Below are 20,339 nucleotides of genomic sequence, written 5' to 3'. Positions count from 1 at the left end.
GATCCTTCTTTGTCACCCTGCACTAGAATTAACTCCAAATGGATCAAAGACCTGGAGGTAAAAGTTGACACACTGAAAACTTTACAAGAAGGAATAGGAGATACACTAGGTCTCCTTGGCCCAGGTCGAAACTTCCTTAATAAGGACCAAGAATCACAACAAATCAGAGAAAGGCTGGATAAGCGGGAGTGCATTAAACTGCAGAGCTTTTGTATGGCAAAGGACATAGCTAGTAAATTAATTAGGAAGCCTACAGAGTGGGAGAAGATCTTCACCAACCATACAACAGACAAAGGCCTCATATCTAAAATACATCAACAACTCAAAAAATTCAATCACTCCAAAACTAATCTCCAAAGTAACAACCATCCCATTAAAAAATGGGCCAAAGACTTAAAGAGAGTCTTCTCTGCAGAAGAAACAAAAATGGCCTATAGACACATGAAGAAATGCTCCACATCTCTGGTCATAAAAGAAATGCAAATTAAAACAACTCTAAGATTCCACCTCACTCCAATTAGAATGGCCAGGATCAGGAAAACGAATAATAACAGATGCTGGAGGGGATGTGGCCAGGAGGGATCACTACTACACTGTTGGTGGGAGTGTAAACTCGTTCAACCATTATGGAAAGCAGTATGGCAGTGCCTCAAAAGGCTAAACATAGAGCTCCCCTATGACCCAGCAATTCCACTACTTGGCATTTACCCAACCATCCAGAATCTAGGGCATACTAAATCCACTAGCACAACAATGTTCACTGCAGCATTATTCACCATAGCAAAGATATGGAACCAACCTAGATGTCCCTCAGTTGATGAGCGGATCAACAAGTTGTGGTATTTGTACACAATGGAATTCTATGCTGCTTTCAGAAAGAATGACATCATCCCATTTGTTAGGAAATAGAAAGACTTAGAAAAGATCATATTCGGTAAAGTAAGCCAGACTCAAAGGAACTTAGGCTCAATGGTTTCCCTCATTTGTCATAATCAGTAGAAACCTTGGGCTCTACTAGCAGAGATCTGCAATAGAGCAAAACCTTGGTACATAAGGACATATAGTATGAAGCTAATTGAAAGGACCTCCAGGATATTGAAACAAAAGCCATATAACGAATGATTGTTGTCCTTAATGTACTATGTTATCCCTCATCTCCTTTGCTGTCCCTTGGGTACCTCGTATTGTTACAGTATCTCACTTTGTTATCTGATATATTGAATTTATTTGTATTTGGTTATCTGAAACTTGATAGGGAAGGGGGGAAAACCAAGACAGGGGGTGGGGGGTGGGGGGGGAGGGTGATGGGCACCAAGACATGTGAAAGGGTATCAATGTATGTGAATTAATGCACCTTCTATCTGGCAAATATCATGTAACCCTTTTATTAATTACAATAAAAATATATATAAAAAAAGGAAACTCAGGGACAATGATTAGGCACTGAGTTTAAGCCTCTGGATTAGAAAAATACTACATATATATATATTACAGTAAATAAATAAAGCCATTCCTTAGAATGCTTCATTCCTCCAAATCCATTCCTCACATATTTGATGCAGATGCTTAGAAACTTTACATGCTTCTCTAGAGCTATATATGTCTACCCAAGTTCTAGCTTTGCACAGTACATTTTAAATTTCATCCAGCAACTGACATATAATAACTGATGAAAGTTTACATTTTGGTAGTTATATTTCCCTCTATAAGAGAAATCTGCTGCAAGCATACTAATTCTAGATTTGCAAATTTTGCCTTCCTCAGTAGTAAATAGAGAAGAACTAGATAATATCCAGGGAAATATAGTATAATAAAATACAAATGGAAAGACTGTGCCAATCAAATGGGCACCTGTCTGATGCTGTCTCTGTGTAAATGATGATGTACAGTGATCATATATCATCATCTCCCATGGAAACATAAAGTAAAAAGGAAGAAAAATAAAAAGGTTAGAGCTAAGAACTCAATATTTTTAATTTCTAAACACACAGACATTAAGAATCTCTACTAGAAATGTAAATTCATTATAATTTTGTCTTTTAGTTTCTTTTATCTCCATTTTTGAGCCACCATGTTTCATCTTTTTATATACAAACATATAAATATTTAAGGAAAAAGCCTATTTTATAAAAGAACAATTTATTCTTACTATAGCCATTTAATATGTCATTTTGTATTTCTGTCAAATACTATTTTTAATTTAATAAGTGGTAGTGGGTATGTATTCATTAAAATATTAAAATAGCTTATTACCCCAAGTTGGTTATCTGTACTACATACATGATATCAGATTTCATGGGGCAAGGTAGCACAGTGAATTTAACTTCATTGTGACCTTTGAACTTAACACTACCAAAAGGTCTTCTAGTAAAAAGACCTCTTTTAAAGTTAACTGAAAATTGAAAGTTCCTTATTGTATAATCCTAGGTTCAGTTCTATATGATAATTTGCAAATCCAATTTTGTACTAAAACTGCTTTTTTTTCTCAAGTAATTGCAACAGACCATAGGCACAAATATACCAGTATATGCACAATTTTGTGCACACATATGCACATCTGTACACACACACACACACATATGCACGTGTATACTTAATACTGCACATGAAAACAGCATTCCAGAACTCTAGGATAAGAACTGGTCTGTCAATGAGTGATGCTGGGGAAGTTGACTAGCTATCTGACAAAATTCAAAATTTATGTATCTACCTTTTTCTTTATATCAAATTAAACTATACATAGACCAGGTAACAAAGTTGTAATTCTGGGATAAGAGAAATAAAAGAAATGTATATTTTATCGAATGCTTTCTGCAGTCATTAAATAATGCCCTAGATCTGTGCTGCCCAATAGACTGAGCAAAATGAACTCATGAACTGGATTCTCTAACTGTAGTTTAAATTCACTCATATTCAACAAGTGGCTGCCTTACTATACAGAGAAGCTTCTGCACTTTTTTGTTTGTTTTTGTGCCAATACTGGGGCTTAAGCTCAGGGTCTGAGCACTGTCCTTGGGCTTTCTTGGGGACAGAGCTCTACCACTTGAGTCACATCACCACTTCTGGCTTTTCCTGTATATGTGGTACTAAGGAATTGAACCTAGGGCTTCATCCATGTGAGGCAAGCACTCTACTACTAGATCACACTCACAGCCTAGCACATGATTCTTTAAATATGATTATGAACAGATGTATCAGAAACTTGGTTGACATGCAAGTTCTCAAGCCACAACCTACCCAGGACCACTGAATCTGAATAACAGGACTAGCATGGCCATTTGTGCTTGGTAGGGCATTCTGATACATGCTGAAATTGGCAAAACACATAGATCTGGGGAGAAAGAAAGAAACAAGCAAGGTACACAGACTACCAAATAGGGATATATGCAGTAGTGAGAAATATGTAAAGAATTCAGGGAATGTTCCAATGGAGAAAATGGCATTGCATCGGCAATTTGGAAGAAGCCTTGCACATGTAAACTCTGCTGAGTGTGCTAAGACCCTGCGGCAGACCTGTGCCTGTAGGCCGGAAAACAATTCCAGCTGTTAAGAGGAAAAGAATTCAGCATAAAATCAGAATGATGATTGAAATGGCATTTCAAGAGAAAACCTAAGATATTTTAAAAAGATTATATTCCAAGTGTTGAATTCACAAAGTAGTCATGGGGTGATTGCAAAAATTCAGGTGGGAAGCCTGGTATGGTTTCCAGGCCTATAATTCTAGCATTTTAGGAGATTAGGGCAGGAAGATGAAGTTTGAGAACAGACTGGGTCTTGCTAGGAGAGCCTGACTCAAGAAAAAAAAAAAAGAGGGAGTGGTATTGCAGGTCAGGGAGTCAACTGCAGACACATTTTATTGCAAGGTGATAAGATTGAAATCAACACAGAAAAGGAAAGATATACTAGAGGAAAGACAGGCCAGACTGCAGGACATTAAAAAATGGCAGAGTTTCTGAAAGGACCTTAGGGGATGCCTAAATTACAGCCTTAAATGGTATGCTATGTGATGTGCTTCCTAACTTTTCCGTAATGCCTCACAAATGATCAGGATAGGAGTGTTAAGTAAAGAAAGAGAACTTTGATTTAAACAAACAACAAAAAGCTGGAATCTAGAATCTAGAAGTAATTAAAACAAAGTAATTCCTTAATCAGAAGGCCTCTTGAGCATTTACAGGATCACAAAGGGAACTCAACATTCCACAGGAAGTCAGATCAATCTTATTTAGACCTTCTGGAGCACAGTGACCTCAAGGTGTTAGCTGGAATCTAGTCATCCTTAACACTGAACGAACTCCACTGTAGCAGGGCCACATCTTAGCAACCTTTATTTTCAGGACCTAAAATAATGGCAGACAAATAGGAAGGCCTCCCAACAACTAATTCCAGAGAGATTTAGAGGAGCCAGTGGTGATTTCTCAGACATCTGACAAACACTCCATAACTGGGATCTCTATACAATACCTGATGCATGGAAAACAAAACGAGATCACTGCCCTTTAAGAAAGTAAACATTGGGAAAATATCTTTTTGAAAAAATTAACATATTTGCTTAACAGGTTTGTTGTACATAAAGCTATGCCATTACACAAAGGAGAGACATCAGGATTAAGTAGGATGGTATCTTTTCTAAACAAAAGCTCAAACCAGTTGACCTGAGCTAGTCAAATAAAGCCTCAGCATTAGATAATAATACAGAATTTATCCCAACCATGTATCTGAAGGCTGAGAATACCACCAACCTAGCTCCACTACAAAGAAGCAATAACACTGTAAATGGAGGATGGTGCTAACTCTGAAGCAGCTCTCATCCACAATGGCTGTTGGGGGGATTAACTGATCATAATATGCACCCATAGGAAATGAAATCACTTCTTGTATATGATTGTTCAAGATTGTCTTCCTGGAAGTCAAAATACTTCTGCCAAAGCCATTTTGGTTGGAGGATAATTACCCCCAATAAGAGTTGGCTAACAAGTTCAACTATGAAGACATGAGGACAGCAGAAATACTAATGACAAAAAGTGGCCAAAGGCTGTGTGAACATGACTATCACTCAGAGAAGCTTGCACCATCCTTTCCCTCCGTGTTAACACATTATTTGAATGCTAGTTTATGATATTACTTCAATTGTCTTGTAATCTTATTTACAGACATTTGTGTCTCTTATGATATAATGACTTCCTGAAAGACAGATATTTCTTAAGCGATCTTAAAAGTTTCTTCCTTGACATGATGAAATCCCTGTGAAATCTCCCACTTCCTTTTAGAAGTTAGTAACAATTTTCTGTATTATGCTTCTTTCTAGTTTCTCATTTGTGCTAGCAAAAAAATACAGAAACTACTCTCTCTGGATGAAGGGAAGAGCTGAGGTTTGAAAAACCATATGATCAGAATCTGCACCATGAGGATTTGTTGAGTAGTCAGAACCAAAATTTCCAGAGTCCAACTTAGGCTCAATGGTTTCCCTCATTTGTCATAATCAGTAGAAACCTTGAGCTCTACTAGCAGAGATCTGCAATAGAGCAAAACCTTGATACATAAGGCCATATAGTATGAAGCTAATTAAAAGGACCTCCAGTATATTGAATCAAAAGCCATATAATGAATGATTGTTGTCCTTAATGTACTATGTTATCTCTCATCTCCTTTGCTGTCCCTTGGGTACCTCATATTGTTACAGTATCTCACTTTGTTATCTGATATATTGAATTTATTTGTATTTGGTTATTTGAAATTTGATAGGGAAGGGGAAAAAACCAAGACATGTAGGGGTGGGATGGGGGGGAGGGTAAAGGGTACCAAGACATGTGAAAGGGTATCAATGTATGTGAATTGATGCACCCTCTATCTGGCAAATATCATGTAACCCTTTTATTAATTACAATAAAGAATAAAAAAAGAAAGAAATTTCCAGGCTGGGAGTTTGGCCTACTGGTTAAGGTGCTTGCCTAGCATGCATGAAGACCCGGGTTTGATTCCTTGGTACCACATACATAGAAAAAAGCCGGAAGTGGTGCTAAGGCTCAAGTGGTAGAGCTCTAGCCTTGAGAAAGTCCAAGGACAGTGCTCAGGCCCTGAGCTCAAGCCCAGGACTGGCAAAAAAAAAAAAAAAAAAAGAAATTTCCAGAGTCCACAGTCCAGCATCACTTCAGCTGTACTGTAGCCCCATAGTACCTCAAAGTACTCTCATGTCAGGATGGCTGGTTTAGAACAGGTTCTCTGCTATGTGCTGCAATTTTACTTAATCACTGATGATGTCTCTAGATACTCTCTCCATCCTCTGTTGATCCTTTCTACAAGGACACATTCTATCGGTCATCTTGTCCTTCTTTTGTTACTTATTAAATATTACTCATATTCTGTGTTTTAAAGATACCTACTGGGTATCAAAAGGAAAATAAAATACAGTTCAGGAATGTGTATAAATATTACCACAGTGACTTTCCAAACCCCGCAACGTGTTTAAACAAGGCCACTTACCTAGGGTGTCTGTATAATTTCTTATCTAATCTGGGGCAGCTGAAAGTCTGAGAGGGTGTTTGTAGTGGCTAAAAAGTGGTAACAAGATCTGTCTGAGGAAATAGGCCCAAATATGACAAGTTCTTATTAGGCATAAATAGATTCTAGGATGAATGTATGAATAAAATTCTTCTCTCGTTGTGATTCTTCAAATCAGCCCCTGTACCTAGTACAATATTTTATATGATACTTTATAGATTCATTATAAAAATAAATTGATGTCTTAGTAAATCCGAAAAGCTGAGTCAATTGAATTGTTTCTCTATCTTACAACTTTATGCCAGCAACCCAATTAGACTTTCAAATACTACTGTGGAAAATTTTAGAGCATCTCCATTGTTCCTGACAATTATCCAAGTTTGGTTCATCCACCTGTGAGCTCAGAATGAGCTTACAGATGAAGTAATGCTCCCTAACTTCTCAGGTGTGCAAACGGACCACATCCAGTCCATAAAGAAAATCAAATTTCAAAGCTGAGAATGCTTACTGATTGGTGTCAAAGAAAACATGGCAAAAAGTAACAAAAAATGGAGACTTGACGATCTTTCACAATACAGTACTAAATTTATCAAGTTTTTGTTTCAAATACTAAAAAGAGATTAAAAGACAATTCCTGAAAAGTTACTATTTTACACTGGACTCTACTTGGTTGTTTATCTTGAGTATTTTATTCAGGGATGATTAAAGTAATTTCCTTTAAAAGATCTTTGATTGGGCCAGGAGTTTGGCCTAGGGGTAGAGTGCTTGGTTAGTATGCATGAAGTCCTGGGTTCGATTCCTCAGTATCACATACATAGAAAAAAGCCAGAAGTGGTGCTGAGGCTCAAGTGCTAGAGCTCTAGCCTTGAGAAAACCCAAAGACAGTGCTCATGCCCTGAGCTCAAGCCCAGGACTCCCCCCCCCCAAAAAAGGAGCTGTGATTTAGGATCATTTATATACTAACCATACATTCACAAGTCTTACACACACACAGACACACACAGACACACACAGACACACATGCACATACACACACACACACACACACACACACACACATACACACACACACACCAAAAGAGAAAACCACTACAAATGCATCTTGCTGTAACTGAGAGAATTTGAATATAAACTAAGGATAAAGTGAAATTTTTTTCCAGAAGAGTTGAACATCTTTAACTGAACAAAAATAGATTGTACATCCAGGAGTGGTGGCTCCTTCCTGTAATTCCAGCTGCTTGTTAATGCAGGAGTATCATGGACTCAAAGTGTGCCCAGGCAAAAGTTAGCAAGATCCTGTCTGAAAACCAAAATAAAAACAACAACAGGCCAGGAGTTTGGCCTAGCGGTTCAATGCTTGCCTAGCATGCACGAAGACCTGGATTCAATTCCTTGGTACCATATTCATAGAAAAAAGTCAGAAGTGATACTGAGGCTCAAGTGGTAGAGCTCTAGCCTTGAGAAAGCCCAAGGACAGCGCTCAGGCCCTGAGGTCAAGCTCAGGACTGGCAAAACAAAACAAAACAAACAAACAAACAAACAAAAAACCCAACAACAAAACTTGTGCATGGCTCAAATGATAGAGTGCTTGCCTGTATCCTGAGGCATGGGTTCAACAGCCAGTTGAGGGATGGGAATGTAAAAGTTGCATAGTATAGCCAACATAAAGTCATGCTAGTACTAAAACAACAGTATATACACATGTATACTTTCATGTGCATGTGAATATATCAGAACCACCCTGTTAATAGTGTCAGAAGTCTGCTTAATAAGGACTGTGTTTAAAAATGTTTGAATTCAGCTGTATGTTCCAATGTTCTAAGATACTCAGCTCTTCCACTTACAGGTATAAAATATTAATACTGAATGAAAAGGATCATGTTATGAGGTATTTATACTTGGGAAAAAAAGGGAACACATGTGAGCCTCTGCCACCCCTTGCCTAACACAGCCAACACAGGGGCCACTATGTTGCTACAGAGCCTAGCTTATAAGATACTTTTGTCCTAAAATTTAAGGTCTTAAGCAGAGTCCCAATGCTTTAACACTTTCGAGGCTAACTTTTCATTTTTTGTCTTAAGTGGTTACAGCTACATATGGTTCAAAACAAAAAGTTAAGAATTCTTGCAGTATTTAATCTAGAGACATGAGGCCAAATAGTATGACACTAAATGTAAGGAGCTCCAGGATAAGGAAACAAAAGCCATATATAATGAGTGACTGTTGTCCTTAATGTACTATGTTATCGCTCATCTCTTTTGCCATCCCTTGGTTATCTCATATTGTTATAATATTTCACCTTGTTATCTGATATATTTTATTTGTGCTTAATTGGTTGTTTGAAATTGGATAGGGAAGGGGGGAAATCAAGATGAGCAGGAGGAGGGTGGGAGGGAAATGGGGACCAAGACATGAAAAAGGGTATCAATGTATGTGAAATAATGCACCTTCTATTTGGTGAATATAATGTAACCCTTCTATTAATCACAATAAAAAAAAGAATTCTTGTAGTATGAAATGTGGCTTATTTCATGCTACAGATTTTTGGCAATGTTTTCTTAATTATTCTATTTTTACAAGTAGTTGTGTATCTTTACACCTTTCAATAAATGTGAACTTGAATTATTTTCAAGATCCCTACAGCTGTTAACTGATTTACCAAAATTGAACCCACATTGTCATTTTGACAATCTGCTTGTTTCCAGCAGGTGGCGGTATGCTCCATGTAAAATGGAACTCAGGGACACCCCACTTGGTGCCAATCACTGCGGGTGGCACAGGTTATATGTAAAATGTCTCAGAGGCATTTCATGAAAAAAGCCCAGAGAAGCACATAGTAAGTCAAGAAGCTGAATATATAATTTAGTTGGAACTTTAAGCCCCTTGTGAACAAACTCCCTTTTGTGATGAGCGTACTCTCCCTGCCCCCTGGGTTATAAATGCTGTAATTTTCCTTCCTGCCTCTTCCTGCCTCTTGTAGCACAATGTGCCAGAATACTTTCCCTATTGGCTAAGAGAAAGGATTCATTTCATTCTTCTATGCTACTTTCTAAATTTAACACTTTGCTTTAATGATATAGCCAAGAGGGAGAAAATTTTTTTAAAAAGAGGAAAAGGAAACCAAACCAAAACTTGTCCCAATTCTAGGAACTCATGCCTATAATCCTAGCTTATTCAGGAGGCTGAGATTGTGTCACTGTTTGAGGCCTGCCAGAGGAGTAAGTCCTCACAGACTCCATATTCAAATAAAAAGAAAGAAAGAATGAGAGAGGGGGGGAGAGAGGGAGAGAGAAAGGAAGGCGAGCAGAGGACAGGAAGGGATAAGTTATAGCTCAAATGGTAGTAGTTTGAGTTCAAAATTCAATAACAAAGAAGGAAAAAAGAAAACTATAACTTTTTTAAAGATAGTATTTACATCAAGCAGATCTATCAGGACCTAAAATGATACTCTATTGTACCCATATATTATGCAATGATACAATATGTCTCTAACAGTCTAGGCTACAAATACATTTTCATTGAAAGTCAATTCATCCTACTGAGCATGGTGGCACACACCTGTAATCCCAGAACTGGCAGAGGAACAAGAAATGCAGAGGCAATCAGAAAGAACATTGCTCCATTTGTAAGGAAATGGAAAGACTTAGAAAAAAATCATGTTAAATGAAGTAAGCCAGACTCAAAGGAACATGGGCCCAATGGTTTTCCTCATTTGTCATAATTAGTATAAATCTTAGACTCTCCTAGCAGAGGTTTACAATAGGGAAAAACCTAGATACATACAGCCATATAGGATGAGGCTAAATGAAAGAACCTCCAAGATATAGAAACAAGAGCCATAAAAGTGTGTCTGTTGTTCTTAATGCACTATGTTATTTCTCATCTCTTATGTTGTCCCTTGGTTATCTCATATTGTTACAGTATCTTACCTGGTTATCTGATATATTGTATATATGTTTATTGGTTTATTTGAAACAGGATAGGGAAGGAGGAAAACAAGTAGAGAGGAGGAGGTTGTGAAGGGAAATGGGGACAAAAACATGAGAAGGTATAGCAAAGATTGTTAAGTAATGCATCTTCTATCTGGCAAATATAATGTAACTCTTCTATTAATTACAATAAAATATTAAAAATAAAAAGAAATTTAAAAAAAGAAATGCAGAGGCAGAAGGATTGGGAATTCATGGCCAGAAAGAGCTTATAATGAGACCCTGCCTAAATAACCAAAGGTTAACTTTTCCCAGGTAGTTGCTAAACTTTCTGAGTACAGCATCAAAGCACAATATAACAGCAATATTTTTTATTTATTTTTATTTTAATGTATAGAGGGGTTACAGTTATATTTGCCAGAAAGAGAGTACATTACTTCTCACATATTGATATCCCTTCTTATGTTTTTGTCCCTCTCCTCACTCCCTTCCCTCATTTTTCCCCTCCTATTTCAAATAAACAGGTGAACATCTATATAATATACCAGGTAACAAAGTGAGATACAGTAGCAATATGAGATTAACCAGAAGGCAACATCAAGAGAAGAGAGAGAAACATAATACATAAAGAGTAACAGTCATTTATAATTAAGCTCTTGTTTCCATGTCCTGGAGGTCCATTAATTTGGCCTCATCCTATATGGCCTTATGTATCTAGGGTTTCAGTTGTTACAATCATCTGCTAGGAGAGTTTTGGATGTGCATTAATTATTACAGATGAGGGAAACCATTGAGCCTATATTCCTCTGGGTCTGGCTTACTTCACTTAATATGATTTTTTTCCAAGTCTTTCAATTTCCTGCCACATCTTGTTGATCCAATCATCAACTGAGGGGCATCTCAACTGAGGGACATCTGGGTTGGTTCCATCTCTCCGCTATGGTAAATAGTGAACAGCAATATTTTTCAATGATAAGTTAATAAAGCAAAGAGTTGCTGGTATAAAATTTTGGGAGGCAAGGAAGTGACTACCAACCTAAGTCAAGATAACAAAGTTTTAGTTTTCTCTGTGTCCACCTACTGCTGCTTGCAACCTTACTGTGTTCCCTAATCTGAATAAGCTGAAAATCAATGTACACAATAGGCACTATTCTGAAGAAAATACGGTATTCTCATATTTCCAAAAACTGACCATTCTAAGCACACCTCTGCATGAGCCCAAAAGATAAGAGACAACTCTCTAAGTTGAGAATGCCAGTTTTTAGGGGAAGAATATTTCTGAAAAGTGATGCATGAATGTTTTCTAAACTGAAACTATTTCCCACAGGAAATATATAATTAATGCAATTGAAATCAATAAGACATGAGGTACATTAAGACAATTTTTTTCTTCTTTTAATTTATTTTTATTGTAATTAATAGAAGTGTTACATTATATTCACCAGATAGAAGGTGTGTTACTTCACAAACATTGATACCCTTTCTCATGACATTGTCCCTATTTCCCTCCCCCTTCCCCCTGCTCTTTTTGATTTCCCAGATGGTCTTACAAATATATCTTGGAAATGTTTGAGCCGTAGATTTATCAGGAAAAAATGCATGTAAACTTATTTAAAATTGGTTTCCTTAAGCTGAATACAGGTAACTCATAATAAATCAGAAGGCTGAGATCCAAAGATTACACCTCAAAACTAGCCAGAAATGAAACCTCTCTGAGGCTCTGTCTCCCAAATAATCATAAAAAAAGCAATGATAGAGTACCAGCAAAGAAGCATGCAGTCCTAAGTTTAAACAAAACCACCGACAAAAATAATAAACATCCAAATAAACAGCATAAACAGCTTCCCTATTATTCCATCAAATTTTAGCATTACTTCACAGAATTTTTATTTCTTTTATATATATTTATCTTTGTCATAATAAGGTCCCACATGTCTTTAGCTAACATTTTTCAAATATACAATTTTAATTACAATATTTCTTGTTACTACTATGCAACACAATTGTAAACATCAGAGGCTGCAACTATTAGGACAGTCTTACACTCTTAGGATTTCCCAAATCACACTCCCAAGAATCTAAAATGATATGCCGATGATATCCTAAAATATCTAGAATCACATTCCCAAAGGTATCCCCCAAATCATATGGCAATAACATGCAGAATCACACAATTACTTTAAATCATAGCTTTATCTTGTGTGATTGTTGTTCTTAATGTACTATGTAATTACTCTTCTCTTCTTTTGCCCTTTGGTTAGTCTCATATTGTTTCTGTATCTGACTTTGTTACCTGGTATAATGTATATATGGTTATTTGTTTATTTGAACAAGGAAAGGGAAGGAGGGAAACAAGATGATTGGGAAGGGGTGGAGGGAGGGAAATGGGGACAAAAACATGAGAAGGGGTATCAATGTGTGAGAAGTAGTGCACCTACTACCTGGTGAATATAACTGTAACCCCTCTATACATTACCCTGACAACAATAAAATAAAATAAAATAAATCATAAACACTTAGCATTAAAATGATCATGTAATTACATCTATTAAAAATCACATCTATAAATTATTACTGGATGATAAAACTATGAAAGACGATGTTCCTTGATCAAACCCTGTAACAAAAGCATACAAATTCTATTCTCATAAAAACTCTCTAGCCAGGAGCATGACCTATTGGTTGAGTGCATGCCAAGCATACATGAAGCCCTGGTTTCCATTCCTCCATACAATATACACGAAAAAAAAAAACCAGACATGGTGGTGTGGCTCATATGGTAGAGCCTTGAGAAAGCCCAAGGACAGTGCCCAGGCCCTGAGTTCAAGTCCCAGGACTGGCAAAACAACAACAACAAAAACAACTCTCCAGAACATTCCCAATTATTGCCCTACCTGGGACAGAGGGGAGGAGACACCTTTAATGGGTAAAATCAGAAGAATTTAGAAGCCAGAGGAACTGGTTGTTTCCTTTATGTAAGAAGTATCATTTGAATTTTATAATGTGACTAGAGCAAAGGAAGGTGATAAGTTTCTCCAGGCAGGAATGTTTATCAAAGTACAGATATGGGGGTTGGAGAAGGAAAACAGGGCAGTATCTATAGAGCAAGCCTAAGATATAGAAATGTGATTACTTAATTACGGAGATGAAAAGAACATTTCTTTCTCTACCCTTGGTCATTTGGGTCATTTTTATCCCTGTAGTCTTTTATTTTTAATTTTATTGTCAGGATAATGTATACAGAAGTTACAGTTACATTCATTATGTAGTAGATGCATTACTTCTCACACATCGATAACCCTTCTCAATTTTTTCCCCATTTCCTTTTTCCACCCCCTCCCAGTCATCTTGTTTTCCCCCCTTCCCTTACCTATTTCAAGCAAACAAATAAACATATATACAATATACGTGGTAACAAAGTCAAATGCAGTAACAACATGAGATTAACCATAAGGGCAAAAATGTAATGAATGCTATGATATGGAAATAAGGTTTATCTTGTGTGACTGATGTACTTAATGTACTATGTTATTGCCCTGTAGTCTTTTATCAAAGCTAGTGGCACAAACTGAGACAATTGGTCTCAGTTAATCAATTAGTCTGTGGATGTATCATACACCAAGAGAGTAAGTGTGAAAGAAATAAGCACCCAATACAGAACGGAGGAAAAGAGTGAAAACATTGCTCAGTGGTAGTCTCCTCGTATTCCCCAGGCCTTATGTTCAATCTCCAGCGTCTTCCTCCTCCTTCTCACCAAATAGAGGAAACCAATACATACCAACCACTGATAGTATTTCATTAAATCCTAGTAACATATGATGTGTTATTTAATACTAAAATCTCAGGCATAATATATTTTCATTGATAAAACAATGAAGCAATTCAACAATAGTACCTGGCCCAGAAACAAAATGTTAACTTAATCTACAGGAACTAGTAGGTCACAAAAGGAAGAAATGATGGATGAGAAATGAGGTATATTTAAAGAATACAATATAGTAAAGAAAATGCCAATATAGAAGCAAGTAGATAAACACAAAGATAATCACAGATTAAAGAAGGAATGTGAAGCACAGACTTAGTCAAAAAAAGAATGAAGAAAGTAGTTGTTAAACCAAAAATCTCAATGATGGACTACTATCCTATCATTCTCCATAGGCAGGACTTATGGATGTTGGTTTCCATATAATCAGCACATGGAAATACTTAAAGGTTATTGTGATGGGTAGAGAGAACTCTGCTATCAACATCACTAATATTTTAAAAATTAAATGAATCAAAGGCTGGCTAATAGGAAACAGAAAGGACAACAACAAAAAGTGATGGCTGGTATATATCCAGACCAACGTTCTAGGACACAATGTGATGAAAATAATTTCAGGGAGGAACTAGGAAAATGGATTGACTCTGTGTGTGTGTGTGTGTGTGTGTGTGTGTGTGTGTGTGTGTGTGTGTGTGTGTGTGTGTGTGTGTGTGTGTGTGTGTGTGTGTGTGTGTGTGTGTTTTAATTCACTGAGAGAGGGTCTCATGAAGGTTTTACCCCAGATTGTTTTGAACAGTTATCTGCCCAAGTAGCTGGGATTACACGTAAGTGTCAGTATTCCCAGTGATTCTGTTTCTTGAATCCTGGGAAAACAAAGGGAATTACTCTATATTACCCTCACTCACCCTCATTTCTATATAGATTTTAGAACCTGAAAACAATGACATGATTTCAAGTGTGTGGAGGTGAGGGCCATTATCACTAACTCTGAACATGCTTCTCCTACTCACAAGAGTCAACAGGCAGGTGAAGGCCCCTCTATAGAAGACTCCATGGACGTTCACAAGTTCCATAATCTCCGAAACAGATTGAACCTATTACCTCTTAAACTATTTCCAATACAAACACATGGCAACATTTACCCAAACTTAAAGGAAATTTAACACACAGTAGCACTATTGAGTACTATTTACTCAAACCAAGTGTCTATTTTCATTTGTGTTTTAATGTACCATATGATTTTGGTAAGCCTTAAAATTAAGGTTACCTTGAATAAAAATTTTCTAGCCAAATCAGATTATATAAGAATCTAATCCTTTTTTTGCTTACCCATTCTTCTGTTAAGACATGCACATACTATACTAAGATCAAAACAGCTCCATTACTACAACATGCACAGTGAGCAGTTGAAGGTAAAAGGTGGAAAAAGATCAAGTATACAATTGAGGTAACTTTCCATTTCAAAATGAAGTGGAAAATTACCTTTGGCTGTATTCCAGTTCTCAAACTTTTATAGAGATATTTAAAACTATCAGTCTTCAAAATCTTTGCTGGGTTAAAGTTTGACTTTACATTTCCACTTAACTCATCCACATTTTAAACAAATTGAAGCAATGAATTAAAAATTGTACTAATTTATAGATAAATGTGCACTTCTTCCAGTTCAAAGTTGCAGCATGAAGTTGGAAGGATATTTGGAAAGTGGGAAGGACAGATCATGGGCTTTGTAACCTTGACCTTCAAATTTACTGCAAGCCATGACCATGGAAAGGTATTAAGTAAATAACAGGATATAAAATAATTTCAAATCCTAAATCATTCAAATGGATTGTTGAAATGTGTAGTATTGGTATAAAAACATTGGCAGGAAGTAAACTGTGCTCATTTAGAATTTGCTTTTCTAAAAACAAAAATAGATAAATGAACTGAATAGGGAATTTGGTCAAAGAAAAAAAATCCCCATCACATGAGATGCCACAGAGTTTCAATGGTGGGAACCAGAAAGGAGGTGCTGCTACTCAGGCCACTCCAGCTTACCTTCCATGAACTGTTGTTGATTTGATAATATCCCCGGGCAGAACCACAAGAAGTTCAACGTCTTTATCAGTGCTGCTTTCATTCTGTTCCATGGTGGGTTCTGCAGGAGCATCAGCTGAAGAGACATCCACGCATTTGTTCTCAGAAGGAGGAAGTGGTGCCCTGGCTTTTGGTTTTCTCCTAAAGTATAAATGAAACACAGAAAATATTTATTTTAAAAAATGGACTCTAATATGATCATAAATTCCAAAAATGTATCTGGACTTTCACATCCAGAGGTGGGAAAAATGCACAGAAAGGTTAACTGCTCACTAGTTTACTATCCTGGGGATGGTGGGTTTACAGAAACAATCCTCTCTTCCTTTTCCAATCAGCACCCGGTTTGGATCTGAACACTATGCCTATGGAACTTGATAGCAAAAAGAGGTGTGAGAAAGACACTTTATTTTGCCTAAATCCAGTTCAGTAAGTGTGCTCACTAATGTATATAAATGGAAAATATCTTTTATGCTCAAATTCTATCTCAGCAGTCCAAACTAAAGGCTGAGGAAAGAGAATTTCTTAAGCTTAGCAGTTAAAGACCAGCCTGGGCAGCACAGGGAGACTGTCTCAACACAACAAAAAGGAATTATCCTAAGACTTCCCACATAGACTTACACACCCTCACAATTAAGTCTGAAGGAATGGGCAGGTTTAGGGATATACCTAAGGTCACTCAGCTAAGCAGAGTCTCTCTGTGCTAAGGCTAGCACTTGACCACTTGATCCACAGCTCCACTTCTGGCTTTTTCTGAGTAGTTTATTGGAGATGAGAGTCTCCTGTCCAGGCTGGCTTTGAACTTGATCCTTAGATCTTAGCCTCATGAGTTGCTAGGATTATAGGTGGGAGTCAATGGTGCCTGGCTACAAAGTATTTCTTGTAAAATATTTACATGAAAACATCAAGGGATAGACAAAGTCTTTCGGACCAAGGATACAACAAATGGTTCTTAAGTATGACACCAAAGACACAATTCATCAAAGATTTAAGTTTTGTTCTGAGAGACAACCTGTTAAGAGCATGAAAGAGACCTGGAGACCAGGTCTGCAAAAAAAATGATTTACAAGCCATATCCAATACACAAAGACATATCCATAACATTCAGAGAACCCTCTAAACAGTAAGGCAATAATATAAATAGATATTCAAATGAACACAAATAGTAATGTTCGGTGTCATTCATTAAGGAGAATACAAATAAAAGCTATGATGATCTAGATGCCTGTGGCTCACTCCTCTAATCCTTGCTACTCAGAACCTGATATCTGAATGTCTTGGTTTGAAGGAAGTCCAGGTAAGGAAGTGTGTGACCCAGCAATCCCACTCCTTGGCATTTACCCAAATGTCCAGAAACAAGGACATACTAAAGCCACTAGTATAACGATGTTCACTGCAGCACTATTTACCACAGCTAAGATATGGAACCAACCCAGATGCCCCTCTGTAGATGAATGGATCAAGAAGACATAGTACTTATACACAATGGAGTTCTATATTGCCATCAGAAAGAATATCATCGTTCCAGTCATAAAGAAATGGAAAAACTTGGAAAAAAACCATATTAAGTGAAGTAAGCCAGACTAAAAAGGAACATAGGCTCAATGGTTTCCCTCATTTGTAATAATTAGTATGCACCTAGGACTCTCCTCGCAGAGGATTACAATAGCTCAAAAGCTACATATACATGGTCACATAGAATGAGGCTAAGGGAAATGAACTCTAGGGTATGGAAACAAGAGGTTTTTCTTTGTGATTATTGTTCTTAATGTACTATGTACAGTTATTTCTTTTCTTTATTTCTCCTTATGGTTAATCCCATGTGGTTACTGTATCTGACTTTGTTACCTGGTATACTGTATATGTGTTATTTGTTTATTTGAAATAGGGAAGGGAAGGGGGAAACAAGATGATTGGAAGAGGTTGGGAAAGGGAAATGGGGACAAAAACATGAAGTAATGCATCCCCTACCTGACAAATGTAACTGCAACCCCTCTATACATTACTCCAACAATAAGATATAATTTTAAAAACAAGAGACTCTTAACTCTAATTAACAACTAAAAACCCAGAAGTAGAATTATGGCTCAAGTGCCAGCCTTGAGCAGAGAAAGCAAAGGGACAGAATCCAGAATTCATTCAAGCCCCAGCACATGCACGCACACCCTTCCACATACGCATGTAGATGCACACATACACACAACCAGATATATTTTCACAAAAGATTACCTTCCACATTTTCCCCTCCAAATTTATCAGAGTCATTCTTAATCTCTTTCTACAATTCTCTTTGGAAAATATTTTTCAAATGTCATCTACGAAAGAAAGCTAATCTTTCTATTTCTCTTTGAGGTACTGTGACTTAGGTTCATGAATTTGATGAGATAACTTTGATTTTTTATGCACTTCACAACACTTAACAACTACATTGACCAACAACCATTTGTCCCACTGAATACAAAAACTCAGAAATCAACACTTCTAAGCAAAACAAAAAAACAAACATGTGACATGAATTTTATATGAATACAATTATTTTTCTTGCTGATGTTTAAAAGTGATAGTATTGTTTTCTAGAGTTTTGGTTTAGGAGAAGAAAGTGCTTTGTCTCAAATAAGACAATTGCAGTTGCACAAGATTTGAGTACTCCTTTTAACTTCCATATATATTTTCAAAAAAAGCAAAAACTTTCAACAAATAAGTCACCAGAGGTAGGGATAAAGCTCAGTCTCAGAGCACTTGCCTGGTGGACATGATACTGTGGGTAGATCTGCAGCACAATAGACTAAACAAGTTATACAACCAACCTACACCTATATCTGCATTACTGGAATATTTATGAGATAACTGACAATACAGTGAAGCTTTAAAAACAGATCATGTGTTTTGTGAAAAGTTCAAAACAGTTCAGGAAAAATAACTTTTAAACTGTATGTAACCAGAAATTTTCGCAGCCAAAGATCTCATACCACTGCATGAAATATTACCTTTTTTGACAAGATTTAATAAGTAATAGGAAGAAATGTAAATATTTCATTTGAAGTTATACTAGAATATAGGTATATTATAAATTTTGAATGTATAATGTGTTAAGCAATTCGATTCTTTATCTTTGCATTTTCCTTAGTCCACTTTTCAGTTATTTGTTTTTTTAAAGAGCATATACTTAATGGGAGTAAATAGGATGCATGCTTCCTTATTACAGATATTATTGCGTAATGCCTACTTATAGTCCCCATCATCTGACCTCATATCCTACATGAACAAATGATTTGTCTTGGTAACCCTCACTATGTGAGCTTAACAGCAATTAACCAGTGACAGAAACTTACTATTATGTTATTGTTTCCAAATCAATATCTTATAAGATTATACTTTTTGTGGAGTTGACATGTGAAATTTAAACATAGAAGATGTGTATGTGAACAAAATTTTAAGATGCAAGACTTATGTACTCACTTTTATGGGAAATAAATTTTGATGATAAATTAGATTTCTACTAGTGGTTTATTAGAAACAAAATAAAAGCTGCACTGATTTTATTGACTGTCCTTCCTTGATTTTACATTGGTTTATATGAGTAAGAAAACCTACAATTTGAACATTGAGAAGCTCTAAGGAAAAATATATCCACTGCTTCATACTACATGCATTAGAATCTCACAGTTTCCAAGTAAAAATAAGAACTTTAAAAAATAATCCACTATGTTTAATAACTAATAATAACTTAAGGAAAAAAATACTATTTTCAGAGCAGCTGCTTAGGAAATGTTAAATTATACTGAAAATTTTGCAAATAATATATATATATACATATATACTCACAGCTCTGCCAGAAGGTCTCTCTGAAGCCTTGCCACTCTGGTTTTTTCCTTTTAGAGAAACTAGACCCACTGTCCTGCTCAGTAAGACTACTGTTTATCATTACGTGTAAGAGCCAGGCACTTCCTACCTCGAACAAATATTCAAAAGGAGAAATTTATGTGTCTTAACCATCCTGGGAATGATCACATAACATTTCCACACATGCCTTTTCTGAAGAGTATGTGTTTCATGTGGTAATTTCAAAAAACAAA

General features: G+C 36.5%; 1 protein-coding gene across 1 annotated transcript in view; it reads right to left on the bottom strand.

The window, feature by feature from the left end:
• Cobll1 (cordon-bleu WH2 repeat protein like 1) overlaps nt 1–20,339 on the bottom strand; it is a 126,861-nt gene that overhangs the window by 52,935 nt on the left and 53,587 nt on the right. Inside the window, exon 4 of the mRNA XM_090342483.1 lies at nt 16,228–16,407. Coding sequence (XP_090198609.1) covers nt 16,228–16,407 — 180 coding nt within the window. The remainder of the gene's footprint in view (nt 1–16,227; nt 16,408–20,339) is intronic.

Source organism: Megascapheus bottae, chromosome 12 (genome assembly GCF_031878675.1).
Source record: "Megascapheus bottae isolate mThoBot1 chromosome 12, mThoBot2.hap1, whole genome shotgun sequence".
Taxonomy (NCBI): domain Eukaryota; kingdom Metazoa; phylum Chordata; class Mammalia; order Rodentia; family Geomyidae; genus Megascapheus; species Megascapheus bottae.
The sequence above is the reverse complement of the archived record's forward strand: the minus strand, read 5'-3'. Positions and strand labels throughout refer to the sequence as shown.